The sequence below is a fragment of the Dendrobates tinctorius genome, unplaced genomic scaffold (genome assembly GCF_039654945.1).
Source record: "Dendrobates tinctorius isolate UK_male_01 unplaced genomic scaffold, ASM3965494v1 ptg000229l, whole genome shotgun sequence".
NCBI classification, from domain to species: domain Eukaryota; kingdom Metazoa; phylum Chordata; class Amphibia; order Anura; family Dendrobatidae; genus Dendrobates; species Dendrobates tinctorius.
Genome location: NW_027361896.1, coordinates 1,130,001 through 1,149,970, shown reverse-complemented (window position 1 = coordinate 1,149,970; position 19,970 = coordinate 1,130,001). Strand labels below are relative to the sequence as shown.

The 19,970-nt window shown below is 40.2% G+C and overlaps 1 protein-coding gene across 3 annotated transcripts in view; it reads right to left on the bottom strand.

Moving 5' to 3' along the window:
• Nucleotides 1-19,970, bottom strand: part of CCT5 (chaperonin containing TCP1 subunit 5) — a 305,457-nt gene that overhangs the window by 254,187 nt on the left and 31,300 nt on the right. For all 3 annotated transcript variants that reach the window (XM_073555723.1, XM_073555722.1, XM_073555721.1), the window contains exons 3-4: nt 10,222-10,386; nt 3,864-4,062 (exon numbers count right to left, since the gene is read on the bottom strand). In XM_073555723.1, coding sequence (XP_073411824.1) covers nt 3,864-4,062; nt 10,222-10,386 — 364 coding nt within the window. The remainder of the gene's footprint in view (nt 1-3,863; nt 4,063-10,221; nt 10,387-19,970) is intronic.

Sequence of the window (19,970 nt, the reverse complement as noted above, 5' to 3'; positions counted from 1 at the left end):
GTTTTTGAGTACACAACATGGCAAAACCAATGGTGTTGTTTAAAATTACAACTCGTCCGCAAAAAATAAACCCTCACATGGCCATATAGACGGAAAAAAAAAAAAGTTATCGCTCTGGAAAGAAGGGGAGTTAAAAACGAAAAATCGAAAAGAGCTCCCGTAGTGAAGGGGTTAAAGTTCTAATTTCTTATTTGTTGCAATTGTATTGTTCCTGCCAAAGACCCAGGGCTGTGGAGTCAGAGTCGTAGCTCATTTTGGTGGAGTCGGGAGTCGGTATAAAATGGTACGACTCCGACTCCTAAAATATATAATAAATTGGGTACAGTAGTTCAATGCAGAATGTGCGTGAATATTTTTTCATAGGAATTTGGGAAAGTTATGAAATGTCCGATAAATGGCTGTTCTATTCCTGATCTAAGGCTACATTCACACACAGCGTTTGTGTGCATTTTTTGAGGATACGTTTTTCAGCTGCAAAAGCAGATCAGGTTTTTAAAAAAACCGCATCACCTGAAAGGTTTTTGAGCTCATAGATAATGTTTTCAATAGCAAAAGCAGATTTGAAATCTGCTCTATCCATTTATCCATATCTGTCTATCCATATCTTATCTGTACCAAAAAGAATGAAAGCCGGGTAGCACACAGACTAACACTTTTTTTTTTTTTTTTTTTTTTTTTAGCACCAGTCAGGTACACCTCATAGCTGCCCAAAAGGACGCCCAGGACAGGCATTGCTCGTCTTCAATAACACATCAACATCAATTGATAGTTGGAATAAATAGACTGCATTCACCACATCTTAAGGTGCAGGTTTTATTTTCAAGTGTAGGGGTGTGCAGTATAAGGTTCTGCAGCAGCTGAGGTGTGCAGTATGAGATTCTGCGGAACAGTATGAGGTTCTGCCCCCCCTTAGTTTTGATCCTGGCTAAAACAGTTTCTTATAGATATGGCGAACCCATGTCAATGGACACAGGTGGCTGAATTGAAGGAATCGCCTAATCATCCATTTACCGTGACTAAAAAATTACAAGCTGAGGATTTAACTCCTGGCATTTTCATAAGGGAGTGGAAGAACTTGCTATTTTGACTGTCCCAAAGAGGAGATTTAATCGCAGACTATTCATCTTGGACCTGGCATCTGGGCCACTAATATGATATATCTACTGTACCACTGGTTGGTTATGTTTAGTGTTTCAATGAATGGCATTCAATAGGATCACACATCCATTTTTTGATCTGAACCATGCATGTTTGTTATGTATTTGTGGATTGAGAAGAATATTGACAAGCATGACTATTTTTCTTGTGGCTTGGAAATATGCTAAGAGAATTGTTTCTTACATGCATGAGAATTGGAATGTATTAATACTTAATTTTTTTTCCTATGAATTTACCTGCAAAATCCTTCCTTCCACTTCCTTCATCTCCTTCCTATCAATTATTGTTTTCGCACCTTTGATTGTAGGGTGAGGTAGGGGAGAGAGGGATAGTCCACGTTGAGTGGGGGCGCCAAACAATAGTTTCTTCTAGGGTGCCAACCTCCACAGCAAGGAAGGTGCTAAGACAGTATTATTGCAGGGTTTTGTAGGACTTTATGGTCTATAATATTACATTTAAATTGTGGAATTTGTTTAAATCCTTTGCTCACGGGGCTAGGTGTTTAAGAATTTGTCATTAAAGAAAATATTTTTAAGGGAATACATGTTCACAAGGATTTCAAAAATATTCCATTGTTTATCTGTTTTTTGGTACAAATAGCATGTTGGGGTTAGGGTTGGAGTTAGAATTGGGGGTGTTCCACTGTTTAGGTATATCAAGGGCTCTCCAAACGCGACACGGTGTCAGAGCTCAATTCTAGTCAATTCTACGTTGAAAAAGTCAAATGGCGCTCCTTCCCTTCTGAGCCATGCCTTGGGCCCAAACAGTGGTTTACCCCCACATATGGGGTATCGGCGTACTCAGGACAAATTGACAACATTAGGGGTCTAATTTCTCCTGCTACCCTTGGGAAAGTAAAAATTTGGGGGTGAAAAGATGATTTTTGTGGAAAAAATATGATTTTTATTTTCACAGCTCTACGTTATCAGCTTATGTGAAGCACTTGGGGGTTCAAAGCAGGGCTGTGGAGTCGGTAAGCCAAACCTGCGACTCAGACTCCTCAATTTCCCTTACACCGACTCCGACTCCAACTCCGACTCCACGACTCCCACACATATTGCTTATATTTAAGTGAAAAATTTGTTGTAGTACAATGTGAACCTCAGACATTTAATCATTTTTATGATCCCATAATTCAAGATATTTAGATAGAACAGAATATATATTGGTATACTACCCGGTTTTCATCCTTTTTGGTACAGATACGATATGGATAGACAGATATGGATAAATGGATAGATAGAGCAGATTTCTAATCTGCTTTTGCTATTGAAAACATTATCTATGAGCTCAAAAACCTTTCAGGTGATGCGGTTTTTTAAATAGATGATCAGCTTTTGCAGCTGAAAAACGTATCCTCAAAAAACACAGGAAAAACGCTGTGTGTGAATGTAGCCTTAGATCAGGAATAGAACAGCCATTTATAGGACATTTCATAACTTTCCCAAATTCCTATGAAAAAATATTCAGCACATCCTGCATTGAATTACTGTACCCAATTTATTATATATTTTAGGAGTCGGTCCATTTTATACCGACTCCAACTCCGACTCCACCAAAATGAGCACCGACTCCACGACTCCGACTCCACGACTCCGACTCCACAGCCCTGGTTCAAAGTGCTCAACACACATCTAGATAAGTTCCTTGGGGGGGGGGGGGGGGCAGTTTCCAAAATGGCATCACTTGTGGGGGGTTTCCACTGTTTAGGCACATCAGGGCTCTCCAACATGGCGTCTGATCTCAATTCCAGTCAAACAGCGCTCTTTCCCTTCCAAGCTCTGCTGTGCGGAGTGTTTTACCCCCACATATGGGGTATCGGCATATTCAGGCAAAAATTGCTCAACAAATTTTGTGGCTCATTTTCTCTTTTTACAAAAATTTGCTTATGAAGTAAAAGTTTTGTGATTAAAAGTTCTATGTTCATTTTTTCCTTCCACATCGCTTCCTGAATGTGATTTTGAGCACATTGAGGGGGTGCAGTTTTTTAGAATGGTATCACTTTTGGGAATTTTGTGTCATATAGGCCCCTCAAAGTGGCTTCAAATGTGATGTGGTCCCTATAAAAAAAAGGTTTTACAATTTTGTTGTAAAAATGAGAACTCGCTGGTCAATTATTAACCCTTATAACCAAAAAAAAAAAATATTGTTTCCAAAATTGTGCTGATGTAAAGTAGACATGTGGGAAATGTTATTTATTAAGTATTTTGTGTGACATAACGCTCTGATTTAAAGGCATAAAAAATTTAAAGTTGCAAAATTTTTAAACTTTGCCATATTTCCGTTTTTCTCAAATAAATGCAAGTCATATCTAAGAGATTTTACTAATAACATGAAGTACAATATGTCATGAAAAAAAAAAAAATCTCAGAATCAGCGGGATCCGTTAAAGCGTTCCAGAGTTATAACCACATAAAACAAAGTGACAGTGGTCAGAATTGTAAAAATTGTCTTGGTCATTATTAATTAGTAAATTTGCTCTGTCACGAAGGGGGTTAATATTGCAATTTATTCTTGCAGTGAAAATCACTTCTGAAACACTGATGGTAAAACAAACATGCTGACCAAACACTTTCATGTTATGTATTAATATTTTGCAGCAGAAAAGCCCAGAAGAAAAGTCTGTGTTTTGCAAAGAAAAAAAATTGCTGTCTGTGAGGTCTCCCTAAAGTAGTTAAAGCTAGTCTACAACTACATATACTTACACTTTTGATCCCAGTGTGGTCATAGCAGTTTGGACAAGTGGTTCCACATTTTTAGGATCAACTGGAAAACTGTCACTGACTTTATCCAGGTTGTCAATTGCAATTCTGGCAGCTTGTTCATAACCATCTGCAATTCTGATAGGATGAATTCCACGATCTAATAATTGTTCAGCTTGTTCCAATAATGCTCCAGCAAGAACTAAAGATAAACGTGAAAACATGATTAATATTGCAGGGAGCCCCAGGTGATGCACTTTTACTTCTATTTATAGCTATCTACACACACAAAATACAAAGACAATGTTTACCAAATGGATAAAACTATTAAAACAGCGTTGTCCTTTTCCTAAGGGCACAAACTTTGGTCAACCACCCTTAAATACTCTCCTAAAAAGACAGCTGTTGCCGTATGACAAGTCCTATGGCAACCACAGTGCCTCCATCTGCCTCATAGGGAATCTTCCACCAGAGGTTCTGTCTGAATCACGCATTTCAGAAATTTACATGGAAACACAAATGTAAACGCTCTTCACAGAGCGCAGGATAAATGTGCGCCGAGCCTTACTGCGATCTTTGGGAGGTGGAATGAACAAGTCCACAGTAGGTGAAGAATTGGTTTTATTTTTTACGCCGTTCCTTGTGCAATATAAGTGATTAGACTACTTTATTATTTGGTTTCGTGCATCTACAGCGATAAGTTGTCACACTCTAAAATAGACATTTTTATTGCAAAAGCTAGTTTTTGCATCGCAATATTTAAACAGCTATAATTTTCCATATTTCACCAGTCAAGTGAGGGCTTGTTTTTTTGCGGGATAAGTTGAGGTTCTTATTAGTGCCCAAAAATGCTACATTACATTTTTTGATCGCTTTCTATTCTGAATTTTGTGAGGTAGAATGTACAAAAAACACGAATTCAGGAAATGTTTTTTGCTTGTTTTTATATACCATTCAAAGTGTGGTAAAATTGGTAAGGGAGCTTTATTCTTCAGGTCAGTACGATTAAAGAGATACCAATTTATTTTTTGCTATGTTTTGGCGCTTTTACACGATAAGTTTTAAAGAAATTTTTTTTTTGCATCGCTTTATTCTGAGAGCTATCACTTAACTTTCTGCTAAAGGAACTTTATGGCGGCATATTTTTTGTGGGACATGATGACATTTTCAGCTGTGCATCACACTGTGGACTCATGTTGAGTCTGTGATCTATTAGTATACCCAAGCCTTTATCACATGTGCTGTTGCTTAGCCCTATTCCTTCCATTGAGTATATGCTTTTTTTCATTTGCATTGCCCAGATGTAGTACTTTGCATTTTTCCCTGTTAAAAACCATTCTGTTAGTCGCTGCCCACTGCTCCAGTTTATTTATATCTTTTTGACTCCTCTCTCTCTCTTCTCTAGTATTAGCTATCCCTCCTAGCTTTGCGTCATCAGTAAATTTAATCAGTGTACCCTCAATTTCTTCATCTAAATCACTGATAAAGATGTTGAACAATACAGGACCCAGAACAGAGCCCTGTGGTACCCCACTTGAGACTTCTTCCAACTGGATGTGCAGCCATTTACGACCACTCTTTGGGTCCGATCACTAAGCCAGTTATGAATCCACCTAACAGTTGCCTTGTCCATTCCATATTTAGTCATTTTTTCAATAAGGATTGTGTGAGATACTTTGTCAAATGCTTTGCTGAAGTCAAGATATAGTATATCTACAGCATTTCCCTGATCCACCCAGTCAGTGATTCTGTCATAGAAGGAAATTAAGTTAGTCTGACATGACTTATTAGTTACATTATTAGCTACAAACCCATGCGGACTCTGGTTAATCACTCCATTCTTATCCAGGTACGCACATGTTTAATAATTTGTTCAAAGATCTTCCCTGGTATAGAAGTCAGACTCACCGACCTATAGTTCCCTGGGTCCACCTTCTTCCCCTTTTTGAAATAGGAACATTTGCTCTAATCTAGTTTTTTTGGACTTCTCCTGAGCTCCAAGAATTTTCAAAGATTATGGAGAGTGGTTCAAAAATTTCTTCCATCTCCTTCAATACTCTGGGGTGCAATGCATATGGACCTGGAGACTTGAATTCATTTAATGTTAACTAAGTATTCCCTCACTATTTTTCTGTTTATAGATAGCATGGATTCTTCTATTCCTTAACCCCTTGGTTTTGCATTTTCATTTTTCCCTCCCCTTAATTCCAGAGCCATAACTTTATTTTTCCATCAATATGGCCATATGAAGGCTTGTTTTTTTGCAGGACGACTCCGAGTTGTACTTTTGAACGGCAACAAAGGTTTTGCCGTGTTTTTATTCTATAAAACGGGAAAAAAAAATTCCAAGTGCGGTAAAGTTGCAAAAAAAAAAAAAAAAGTGCAATCCTACACTTGTTTTTTGCTTGGCTTTCTTGCTAGGTTCACTATATGCTAAAAGTGATCTGCCATTATGATTCTCTGGCTTATTACAAGTTCATAGACACCAAACATGTCTAGGTCCTTTTTTATCTAAGCGGTGAAAAAAATTACAATGTAAAAAAAAAAAAAAAAAAAAAATTTGCGCCATCTTCCGAGACCCGTAGCGTCTGTAGTTTTCATGATCTGGGGTTCGGTGAGGGCTTATTTTTTGCGCACCAAGCTGACGGTTTTAATGATACCACTTTTGTACAGATATGTTCTTTTGATCGCCCGGTTATTGCACTTTAATGCAATGTCACAGCGACCAAAAAACGTAATTCTGGAGTTTTGATTTTTTTTCTCGCTACGCCGTTTAGCGATCGGTTAATCCTTTTTTTGTTGATAGATCAGGTGATTCTGAACACAGCGATACCCAATATGTGTATGATTTTTTTTTGTTTTATTTTGAATGAGGCAAAAAGGGGGGTGATTTAAACTTTTTTTTTTCATATTTTTTAAAACTTTTAATTTTGGCATGCTTCAATAGCCTTCATGGGAGGCTAGAAGCATCCATTACTCGATCAGCTCTGCTACATATAGGCGATGAGCAGATCGCCTATATGTGGCAGAATTACAGCAATGCTATGAGTGCCGACCACCGGGTGGCACTCACAGCAATACCTCATCAACAACCATAGAGGTCGCGAGGAGACCTCTGGTTGTGATGGCAACGCATCGCTGACCCTCGATCATGTGACGGGGGTCGGCAATGCACGTATTTCCAGCCCGGCGGCCAGAAATGCTGGTTAAATCCCGCTGTTAGCGTTTGACAGCGGGATTTAACTAGTTAATAGGCGTGGTGGATCACGATTCCTCCTGCGACTATTGCAGGCACATGTCAGCTGTTGAAAACAGCTAACATGGCCCGGCTTTGATGTGGGCTCACCGCCGGAGCCCTCAAAGCGGGGGTACTGCCATTGGACGTACTATCCAATCCAATGGCAGTAAGGGGTTAAGGGTTCAAGGGCAGAAAGAGAAAGAATTTGGAAATTGTGAAATTCACGAAAGTTTCGCCAAATGGCCGATATTTTCATAAATAAACGCAAATCATATTGAACAAATGTGACCACTATTATGAAGTACAATATGTCACAACATAAAATCTCAGAATCAGTGGGATACGCTGAAGCGTTGCAGAGTTATAACCTAAGAACGACATTGGCCAGAATTGTAAAAATTGGCCCAGTCACAAAGGCTATCGCGTGAAAGGATTAAGCCACTGATGAATTAAACATCCTGACAGCAGTTTTAAATGCTGGGGATTGAGCTTTTCCAATGTATAGGGCAAATCAAAGTCATTTCAATTCTGAATTGGTTCGTAAAATATATAAAATTCCATGAAAACTTAAGGGATTCAGAAAGCGAATTGGAGGGATCCAATGACTGGACATCCTTAAGGACAAAAATGTCAAGGAAGGATGGGAAATCTTGAAAAATGAAATTCTCAAAGCACAATCGTTAACAATTTCGAAAAGAGGGAAGAATAGGAAGCATTTAAGGAAACCAGGATGGATGAACACAGAACTTAAGCACATGCTAAAAAGGAAGAAAGAAATGTTTATAAAATGGAAAAAGGGAGGCATATCTAAAGAATAATATAATGCTGTCTGCAGAACCTGCAGGGCACGAATCAGATTATGTAAAGCTGACAATGAATTGAGGCTTGCAAGAGACGTCAAAAGCAATAATAAAGGATTTGGGGCATATGTCAAAAGTAAAAGAAAAGTCAAAGATGCTATAGGATTTTTACAGGATGAAAATGATGAAATGGTAAGACAGGATGTTGAGAAGGACGAACTTTTAAATTCCTATTTTGCATCTGTTTTCTCTCAGAAAGGAAATGTAACATCAACTATTCTTCACTGTCCTATTAAGGGAATAGAAGAATCCAGGATAACTATAAACAGAAATATAGTGAGGAAACACTTAGCTAACCTAAAACGAATTCAAGTCTCCAGGTCCAGACAAATTACACCCCAGAGTATTGAAGGAGATAGCAGAAGAAATTTTTGAACCGCTCTCCATAATCTTTGAAAATTTGTGGAGAACAGGAGAAGTCCCAGAACACAGGAGAAGAGCAAATGTTGTTTCTATCTTCAAAAAGGGGAAGAAGGTAGACCCAGGCAACTATAGGCAGGTGATTCTGACTTCTATACCAGGAAAGATCTTTGAACAAATTATTAAACAACATGTATGTCAGTACCTGGATAAGAATGAAGTGATTAAACAGAGTCAGCATGGGTTTGTAACTAAAGTCATGTCAGACCAAGTTAATTTCCTTCTACGACAGAATCACTGATTGGGTGGGTCAGGGAAATGCTGTAGATATACTATATCTTGACTTCAGCAAAGCATTTGACAAAGTATCTCACACAATCCTTATTGATAAAATGACTAAGTATGGAATGGACAAGGCAACTGTTAGGTGGATTCATAACTGGCTTTGATCGGACCCAAAGAGTGGTCACAAATGGCTGCACATCCAGTTGGAAGAATGTCTCAAGTGGGGTACCACAGGGCTCTGTCCTGGGCCCTGTATTATTCAACATCTTTATCAATGATTTAGATGAAGGAATTGAGGGTACACTGATTAAATTTGCTGATGACACAAAGCTAGGAGGGATCGCTAATACTAGAGATGAGAGAGAAGATTCAAAAAGATATAAATAAACTGGAGCAGTGGGCGGCAACTAACAGAATGGTTTTTAACATGGGAAAATGCAAAGTACTACATCTGGGCAATAAAAATGAAAAAAGCATACACAGAATGGGTGGAATAGGGCTAAGCAACAGCACATGTAAAAAAGACTTGGGTATACTAATAGATCACAGACTGAATATGAGTTAACAGTGTGATGCAGCAGGAAAAAAGGCAAATGCAATTCTAGGATGTATTAACAGAAGCATACAGTCTAGATCACGTGAAGTCATTATTGCCCTCTACTCCTCTTTGGTCAGACCTCATCTGGAATACTGTGTCCAGTTTTGGGCTCCACATTTTAAAAAAAGACAACAAACTGGAGCAAGTTCAGAAAAGAGCGACCAGAATGGTGACCGGTCTGCAAACCCTGTGTTATGAGGAAAGGTTGCAGGATTTGGGAATGTTTAGCTTGAAAAAGAGAAGACCGAGAGGAGACTTAATAGCTGTCTACAAATATCTCAATGGTTGTCACATTGTAGAAGGATCATCTTTATTCTCATTTGCACAAGGAAAGACTAGAAGCAATGGGATGAAACTGAATGGGAGGAGACACAGATTAGATATTAGAAAAAACTTTGACAGAGTGATCAATGAGTGGAACAGGCTGCCAGGAGAGGTGGTGAGTTCTCCTTCAACAGAAGTCTTCAAACAGAGGCTGAACAGATATCTGTCTGGGATGATTTAGCGAATCCTGCTTTTAGCAGGGGGTTGGACCAGCTGGCCCAGGAGGTCCCTTCCAACTCTACGATTCTATGAAAACTGCTGGTAAACGTTTAATCCTAATAAACTAAAAAAAAAATAAAAGTTTGAGAAAGTAAATAACATTTGACAGAATTCTAACTATTTGTGTGAGGTATTTGTTTAAACACAAAAAATAGGAAATGTTCAGATATAATTTTTAAGTTTTCATCAAAATTCAGATATTTTCATAAACAAAATATAGTATTTGAAATTTACTAGTACAGTTCCTTATGGCACAACAAAATCATCTAATTTATTTGGATGTGTAGAAGCATTCCAATAGTTATTACCACAAACATGTCAGATTTAAAAAATTGGATCTACTCCAATAAACTGGCTGTGGAGGCAAAATGTTTATAAAAAAAAAATCTATGCCATCGCCAAACCTAATTTTAGTTGGCATGTAATGTCATGTGTAACCACAGCTGAACAAGACCTTAAATCAAAGAACAAACTTACCAACAACACCTGTTGTCCCATCACCAATTTCATCATCTTGAGATTTGGACAATTCAACCATCAATTTAGCAATCTGATGATCAACATCCATCATACCAAGAATAGTTGCCCCATCATTAGTTATAGTGACATGACCATCCTGATCCACCATCATCTTATCCAGTCCTAGAAATTAAGTAGAATAGATTAAACAAATTAGTTTATAAACAGATTTTCGCCATGTGACAAATCTCATCATTTCATAAAATAGCTAGGTGGTTACTTTATATAAAGTCAACTTGTAAGCTGCACAAGCTTGAGTGCCTACTTTATGTCCTGCCACATCAAAACTGGTACGAAGGACCACCTTTTATTATATCTTTCGACATGATAAAAGAACCTGAGTGGACAACCCTAATAGGTAATAACCATTTTATTTTTGAAATCATGAATGGACAATCACTAATCCATGAGAGCAAAATAAATTGAATGAATAAAAAAAAAAAAAAAAAAAAAAAAAAAAACAGTGCAAAGGTGCACATTGCCTTTAACTAAGAGATGGGCAGACACCTGGATGTTCGGGTCCGGCCGAACAGTTAAACCAAAACTTTTTGTGAGTACTAGAACAATACCCGGACCCCATTCACTTTAAAGGGGGACCCAAATATCCAGTGTTTGCTGCGCTGTCATGTTCATGACAGTGCGGCAAACACCACTTCTGATCGGCAGGGAAATCATCCCCGCCGGTCAGTCGCGGTTCCCACGCTGTCAGAAGACAGCGGGAGCGCTGAGCTGTGATCAGAGGTATAAAGCTAACCTCTGGTCACTGGTGTCAGCTGATGGGACTATTTATCCCATCATCCGACACCTACAGCTGCTAGTTACAATGAGAACAGGAGCGGCGGATGGGAGTATTCAGCCGTTCCTGTGCTGTAAATAAAAAAAAAAGCGTACGTTCCCCTGTATTTTTGCTAACCAGCCAGGTAAAACTCACAGCTGGGGGCTGCAACCCTCAGCTGTCCGCTTCAGCAAGGCTAGTTATCAATAAGAGAGGGGTTCCCACGCTTTTTTAATTACACTGTGCTACAAATGTTTTGTCCCTCTGACAATTGAGTGTTCCTGATAGATTTTTTTCATGCCGATATCAGAAATGACTTCAGATTTTTCCTATCACGTAAGGTTTTTGAGAAATGACATGAAACATTATAATATTCTGTTATAATTCTAAAAACTCATGAACTTTTTCTGAAACAGTATATTCTGAATTTTTCACTGAAATAACAAATCGCTGATCTACACATATTGCAAGCACTTATTATGGGAATTCCGCCCAGGCACAGTGAATCATTCGGCTGACCGTGTACAGAGCATACCATTCTCCTGGGCAGGGGAGGAATCAAAAGACAATACTGACATACTTAGAGCATGGCTGAATGGATCACGACTAGTGATGAGCGAGCATACTCGTTGCTCTGGTTTTCCCGAGCATGCTCGTGTGTCCTTCCGAGTATTTTGGCATGCTCGGAGATTTAGTTTTCCTCGTCTTATCTGCATGATTTGCGACTTGCAGACAGGCTGAATACATGCTGGAATTCCCTAAAAACAGGCATTCCACACATGTATTCAAGCTGTCTGCAAGTCACAAATCATGCAGATAAGATGAAAAACTAAATCTCAGAGCATGCCAAAATACTCGGAGGACACCCGAGCATGCTCGGGAAAACCCAAGCAACGAGTATACTCGTTCATCACTAATCACGACCTTCAATGCCGTTCGCTGTCCAAATGATATGGAGAGAGCAGAGAGATCATGTAACAGATTGCTACTTCTGCCTTACAAATGTAACAGAATATTCAGCAAAGAACAAGTAATCAATAGAATATCCTAATCTTCCTTCAGCAGTAAAGACCAGTGCCACACGATGAAATTCATGCTCCAAAGCCGCCCAAAGTATGGACAATGGAGGACGACGAAGATGAACTAACAATGTCAGTGGAAAATGAAACTGCTGCAGACCCAGACTTTGAGCCTTCTACACCTAATCCACATCTTTTCAGTCAAGCTGATCTGAGTGACTTGGTCAGAGATTTGAAATTGTCAAAGAGGCAGGCAGAATTATTGGGATCAAGGCTACAAGAACAATCAAGTTTGTTTATCGCAGTCAAGAAGACCGTAATCAATTTTTCAACCATGTCCACAGTTTAACCCTTTCCCGACCTTTGACGCCACATAGTTGTCAAAAGTCGGTGCCAATCCGACCCATGATGACTATGTGGCGTCATGAATTCATAGCCCCCCTGCGGGTCAGGTGACTGGGATCACCGACAGGTCACCCGACCCGCAGATACAGGACACTGTACTTCACCCCAGGGGGGTGGCTTAGCTCCTCCATGGCTACGATCGCTCTGATTGGCTATTTCACTTTTAACAGCCAATCAGAGCGATTGTAATATTTCACCAATGAAATTTGGTGAAATATTACAAACCAGCCATGGCCAATGCTGCAATAGCATCTGCCATGGCTGGAGACACTGATCAGACCCCTCCCCACCGACTGACGGCACCAATCAGCCCCCGCCACCAACTGACGGCGCCGATCGGCCACGGCCATTATCCTCACCCCCCGGTACTTCCTATGTCCCCTCTGGCTGTCCCGGTGTCCCGCCATCCCGGTACATGGGCGCCGCCATCTTGGAAAATGATCTGCCGCCGGCAGATTCATTCATTTTGATCATTGTGATAAACTCTCACAGTGATCAAAATAAAAAAAAAAGGAAATAAACCCCCTTTATCACCCCAATAGGTAGGCACAAATAATAAAGTAAAGAAAATATTAGGGAGTTAGGGGTGGGTTAGAGTCGGGGTTGGGATTAGGGTTAGGCTTGTGGTTATGGTTAGAGTTGGGATTAGAGTTAGGGGTGTGTTGGGGATAGGGTTGTGGTTAGGGTTATAATTAAGGTTAGGGGTGTGTTGGGGTTATGGTTAGTGTTAGCGTTGAGGGGTTTCCACTGTTTAGCCACATTATGGGGTCTCCAAACGCGACATGGCGCCACCATTGATTTCAGCCAATTTTGCGTTCAAAAAGTCAAATGGTGCTCCCTCCCTTCTAAGCCCCGACGTGTGCCCAAACAGTGGTTTACCCCAACATATGGCATATCAGCGCTCTCAGGAAAAATATTTTAGGATCCATTTTATCCTGTTGCCCATGTGAAAATGAAAAAACTGAGGCTAAAAGAAGATTTGTGTGAAAAAAAAAAAAAAAGGTACTTTTTTTTACGGATCAATTTGTGAAGCACCTAGGGGTTCAAAGTGCTCACTATGCATCTAGATAAGTTCCTTAGGGGATCTAGTTTCCAAAATGGGGTCACTTGTGGGGGAGCTCCAATGTTTAGGCACACAAGGGCTCTCCAAACGCGACATGGCAACCGCTAAATATTCCATCATATTTTCCATTCAAAAAGTGAAATGGCAGTCCTTCCCTTCTGAGCCCTGCTGTGCGCCCAAACAGTGGTTTATGACCACATATGAGGCATCGGTGTACTCAGGAGAAATTGCCCATCAAATTTTAGTATCCATCATTTTATCCTGTTACCCATGTGAAAATGAAAAAAATTGATGTTAAAAAAAAAATTAAATAAATTTTGTTGGAAAAATTAAAATGTCAATTTTTTCCTTCCATGTTGCTTTAGTTCCTGTGAAGCACCTGGAGGGTTATTAATCTTCTTGAAAGTAGTTTTGAGTAGCTTGAGGCAGGGCTGTGGAGTCGGTAAGCCAAACCTGCGACTCCGACTCCCACACATATTGCTTATATTTAAGTGAAAAATTTATTGTAGTACAATGTACTATACCACATCAGGACACTATTGTTATTGAGATCGGCCCTCCTGATGAGCCCAGATGGGGCGAAACGCGTCGAGGCGCTTCACGTATATGGCAGATGGCGTGTGACATGATGAGTATCTGCAGCATTGATCACTGAGTGTTTGAACTATGTATCTAATGGCACCGTATTTCTAATCTAGTGGCATGATCATTGTCATTTTGCATGCAAATTTTTGGCTATTTAGTGATTTACCATTTGTTGAGTTTGCATTTTTGTGCCATTTGGATCTAACCTCATGTAAATGATATTTGCTGTGGACCTTCTCTACTGTATTTATTTGAATCACGTCACCACGATGCCACCACTTTAATGCCAGTATATTAATGTGTTCCTTTTGTTTTTAATCCTCTTGGGGATTAGGGTCCTCCTTATTATAGTTGATCTCTGTCTAATGATAGGGGTCCCTTTAGCATCGGGGAAGGGATCCCTAGTGGCTGCAGGGTTTATCAGGGTCCCTAGGGACAGCCACCGTTGAGCGGGGGCGCCACAACGTTCCCCCTAGGGTGCCAACCTCCGCGGCAAGGAAGGATTGAGCGTTAGACTGTATTAGGGACTCCTAGGTAACCCCATTACATGTTTTTTGTAATTGGATGTTATTGGACACGTTGTTGTTTAGTTTTGTTCACTTTGTGGTGTGACCTTTGGTCTTTTAATAATAAAGTATCGTTTTTAGGGTTTTTTATATGATTTCTTGGTTCGAGACCCTCTACATTTGATAGTTATTTTTGCTAGTACAATGTGAACCTCAGACATTTAATCATTTTTATGATCCAATAATCAAGATATTTAGATAGAACAGAATATATATTGGTGTACTACCCGGTTTTCATTCTTTTTGGTACAGATACCATATGGATAGATGGATAAATGGATATATAGATAGAGCAGATTTCTAATCTGCTTTTGCTATTGAAAACATTATCTATGAGCTCAAAAACCTTTCAGGTGATGCAGTTTTTTAAAAAGATGATCAGCTTTTGCAGCTGAAAAACGTATCCTCAAAAAACACAGGAAAAACGCTGTGTGTGAATGTAGCCTTAGATCAGGAATATAACAGCCATTTATAGGACATTTCATAACTTTCCCAAACTCCTATGAAAAAATATTCAGCAAATCCTGCATTGAATTACTGTACCCAATTTATTATATATTTTAGGAGTCGGAGTCGGTCCATTTTATACCGACTCCGACTCCACCAAAATGAGCACCGACTCCGACTCCACGACTCCGACTCCACAGCCCTGGCTTGAGGGGTGCATTTTTTACAATGGTGTCACTTCTGGGTATTTTCTGCCATATAGACCCCTCAAAGTGACTTCAAATGTGAGGTGGTCCCTAATAAAAATGGTTTTGTAAATTTTGTTGTAAAATGAGAAAATCGCTGGTCAACTAGTTGTTAACCCTTATAACTTCCTAACAAAACAAAAAAAAATTTGTTTCCAAAATTGTGCTGATGTATAGTAGACATGTGGGAAATTTTATTTAGTAACTATTTTGTGTCACATAACTCTCTGGTTTAATAGAATAAAAATTCAAGATTGCGAAAAATTCAAAATTTGCACCAAATTTCCGTTTTGTTTTTTTAAAATAAATGCAAAAATTGTCAACCTAAATTTATCACTAACATGAAGCCCAATATGTCACGAAAAAACCTCAGAATCGCTAGGATGCGTTGAAGCGTTCCTGAGCTATTACCTCATTAAAGGACACTGGTCAGAATTGCAAAAAATGGCCAGGTCATTAAAGTCAAGATAGGCTGGGTCATGAAGGGGTTAACCTTTCGCAACGACGTCTTGGAGTTGTCTGGTGCTCTTGGATGCGAACATGACCTGAAGGAATGGCGACTGTTCACTGACTCATCCGTTTTAAGTCTGAAGGCTGTTTTACTACACAACAGAAATATCTATCCTTCTATACCTATTAGACATGCCGTACACATGAAAAATATATGAGAAAATGAAGTTATTGACCCACATTAATTATATAAATTCTAACTGGAACATATGTGGTGATCTAAAAGTTGTTGCACTTCTTCTTGGACTGCAGTTTGGATATACCAAGTATTGTGAGTGGGACAGTCGTGCACAAGAAATGCAGTATTTCATAAAGGACTGGCCACTCCACGAAAACCTGGTTGCTGGAAAGAAGAATGTTAAACATAATCCTCTCGTTGATCCAGCAAAGATATTTCTCCCTCCTTTGCATATTAAACTTGGGCTTATGAAGAATTTTGTCAAAGCAATGAACAAAGAATCGGAAGCCTTTTCTTACTGCGACAGAAACTTCCAAGAATAAGTGATGCAAAGATTATAGAAGGTATTTTTATTAGGGTGTGTGCACACGCTGCGGATTCTGCTGCGGTGTACAGTACCTTTATAGCCTATGGAAAACGAAAACCGCAGTGCAGATGGTGCGGATTTTTCTGTGCAGTTTTGCTGCGGTTTTCAATCCGCAGAAAGAATTGACATGTCAATTCTTTCTGCGGATTCCGCTGCGGTTTGCCATGTCCTCCATTGAGATGAAAAACTGCAGGGTAGAACCGCAGAGCAATCCGCAGGTCTTTTGACCTGCAGATTTACCTGCGGATTTTACAAAATCCGCGCGGCCAAATCCGCCCTACATCCGCAGATCCCACAGATCAGAGATATAATGAATAACAGTAGCTTTGATGGTCTTTTGCAAGGTGCTTATCAAGTGGCATGAAGAGCCTTTAAAGATGTGACTTCCAACTTTCTTGGCAACAGCAGGGCACCGAACTTTGACCAACTCGTGGACAACATGCTCAGAGCATATCATTTGATGAAATGCAACATGTCAATCCCATCACTGGCTCCCCATTGCCCAGAGACTTGAGTTCAAAACCCTAACCTTGGCATACAAAGCCATCTACAACCTGCCTGCTCCATACATCTGTGACCTCGTCTCCCGGTACTTACCTGCATGCAACCTCCGATCCTCACAAGATCTGCTTCTCTACTCCCCTCTTATCTCCTCTTCGCATAATAGGATACAAGATTTCACCACCTACTCTGGAACTCGCTACCCCAACATATTCTCGCCTACCGTGGAAACCTTCAAAAGGAACCCGAAGACCTACCTCTTCTGACAAGCCTACAACCTACCGTAACCCCCCGATCCACCATGCCGTTGCACGACCAGCTCTACCCTCACCTTCTATATCCTCACCATCCCTTGTAGATTTTGAGTCCTAGAGGGCCGGGTCCTCTCCTCCTGTACCAGTCGGTGACTTATATTGTACAAGATTATTGTATTTGTTTTTGTTATGTATATCCCCTTTCACATGTAAAGCGCCAATGAATAAACGGCATAATAAATACGTGGGCTGGTTTTCGGATGCCATGAAAGGAGTTGTTTGGCCTAAAATGACAAGTCTAGAGTCATTCTATGCAACTGCAGACCTGTGAATCCTCACATTGCACACACTGTGCGTTATGGGGATTCTCGGGCATCAGTGCTGGGAAATGCGGTCATGTAACAGCAAGAATACGACTAGACTGTTTCTGGCACACCCAATGCAAGTGTATTGCGCAAGGCCGGAAATAGTCTGGTCGAATTGTGGCCAGGAGTATGCATATCATACTTGGGGTCACAGGACAGCTGTTCCCAGCGCTGACAACACAGAAGCTCCACAAAGCACAGTGCATGGAATGTGAGGATTCACAGATCTGCAGTCACAAAGTGACTGCTGACTTGTTTTAGAACAGAACACCTCTTTCCGACATTGGCAATTTTCCTTTCACTAAATTTTTATTTTTTTCTATCCCTTCTTGCATAAGTCGTAACTTTTATTCATCATTCTACACAGCCATATGAGGGTTTATTTATTGTGGGCACAGTGGTGTTCAATGGCACCATTCATTTTACAATATCATGTACTGAATAAATGGAGGTAGGGGTGTCAATTCTGTATTTTTTGGTGGGGGCTAGTTCTTACAGCATTCATTGTGTGGCAATACCAAACTTGTATACATTTTTTTTTTTTTTTTTTTAATTTAAAAACTCACTTGTGTCACCATGTTCCAAGACTTGTTATCATTTGTCAGTCAATAGAGCTATGCAAGGGCTTACGTTTTGCACCCCGAGCTGGCATTTTTGATACCAGGTAGATACGAATTGATAGCTATTTATATTTATTTTTAAAGACCCGGAGTCCATGACAGCACCCTTAGATTCCCACCCCTCTTTTTCATTTAAGTTTGGGTGTGCACTTCTTCCTCTTATACGTCCACTGGTGATGAATAGTTAAGTATTAATAGTATTGTATATAAATCATGCCATTAACCCCTTAATCCCATATGACGTACTATCCCGTCCATGTGCCCTGGGACTTAATTCCCAGGGACGGGAATAGTACGTCATAGCGATCAGCGGCGCCCATGTGGTGAGCGCCGCTGATCGCGGCTGGGTGTCAGCTGATTATCACAACTGACACTCGGCACAATGTGTCAGGGGAGGTCACAGACCGCCCCGACACGTTTACCCCTTGCACACCGCGATCAAACACAATCGCGGTGTACCGGGGGTTAAAGGGAAGCATCGGCAGGGAGGGGGCTCCCTCCGTGCTTCCCTGAGCCCCACACGGCAGCGCAATGTGCAGCGCTGCTGCGGGGGGCTCCTTCCCTGCAGGCCCCCGAATCCAAGATGGCGACGGGGACCTTCGGGGGCCTGCAGGGAGCCAACTTCCTCAGTGCCTGCAAAGCGCAGGCACGAGGAAGCCTGCTGCACTGCCTGTGACAGATCGCTGATCTGTCACAGTGATCTGTGATGTGACAGATCAGCGATCTGTCACAGGACAGTGATGTCCCACCTGGGACAATGTAATAAAGTAAAAAAAATAAAAAAAAAAAGAAAAGCATACTACATATATACTACATACGTACATCCAACATACTTCATATATACTACATTCATACATATATACTACATACATACAACATACAACATACTACATACATGCTACATATATACTACATTCATGCTACATATATACTACATTCATGCTACATTCATACAACATACATGTTACATACATATATACTACATACATACTACATTCATACAACATACATATATACTACATTCATACTACATACATGCTACATATATACTACATTCATACAACATACACTACATTCAAACATACATATACACTACATATACTACATTCATACAACATACATGCTTCATATATACTACATTCATACAACATACATACATAGTACATACAACATACATACTGCATACAATACATACATAGACATACAGTACATATAACAGAGTACATACTCACAATCACTTGTCACTTTGATCCCCGAAGCCAGTGTCATCTATGAAAAAATATGAAAAACAACAAACAAGCCATATACTCCCTGATCCGCAGAAATCCACGAGGGTCCCACGCCGATTTCCCGTGGAGAACAGCAGCATCAGCTGATGCGACCACTCTCTAGGGGCTTCAATAATCCAATGACGGGATGTAGGTATCCTTCCGCACTGTATTCCTCCGCCACTGTAAAAAAAATAGTCCCTAGTCTCACTTTGTGGCAAAAGCTGCGTGGGAACTTTCTCACACAGCAATTCTCATTCCCTTTCCTCCCTTCCTTCCCTTACCGTTTAATGACTGAAAACCAATAAAATTATTTGAAAAGAAGACACCAGTGTACCGTCCACCCTACGAATCTGCAATATCGTATTAGAGGTGTTATGTTGGCGCACCAAATTGGCCAAGAATTTGTCCGTCTGGTTCCCCAATTCAAAATCGGATTGGCGGGTGAAGAATAGTTTGCGCTTAGATTTAGTGTCCACATGCCGAGTATATAACCTCTGGGCAGCCAGCTACTCACTCCTGTTCCCGCTAATCTGGTT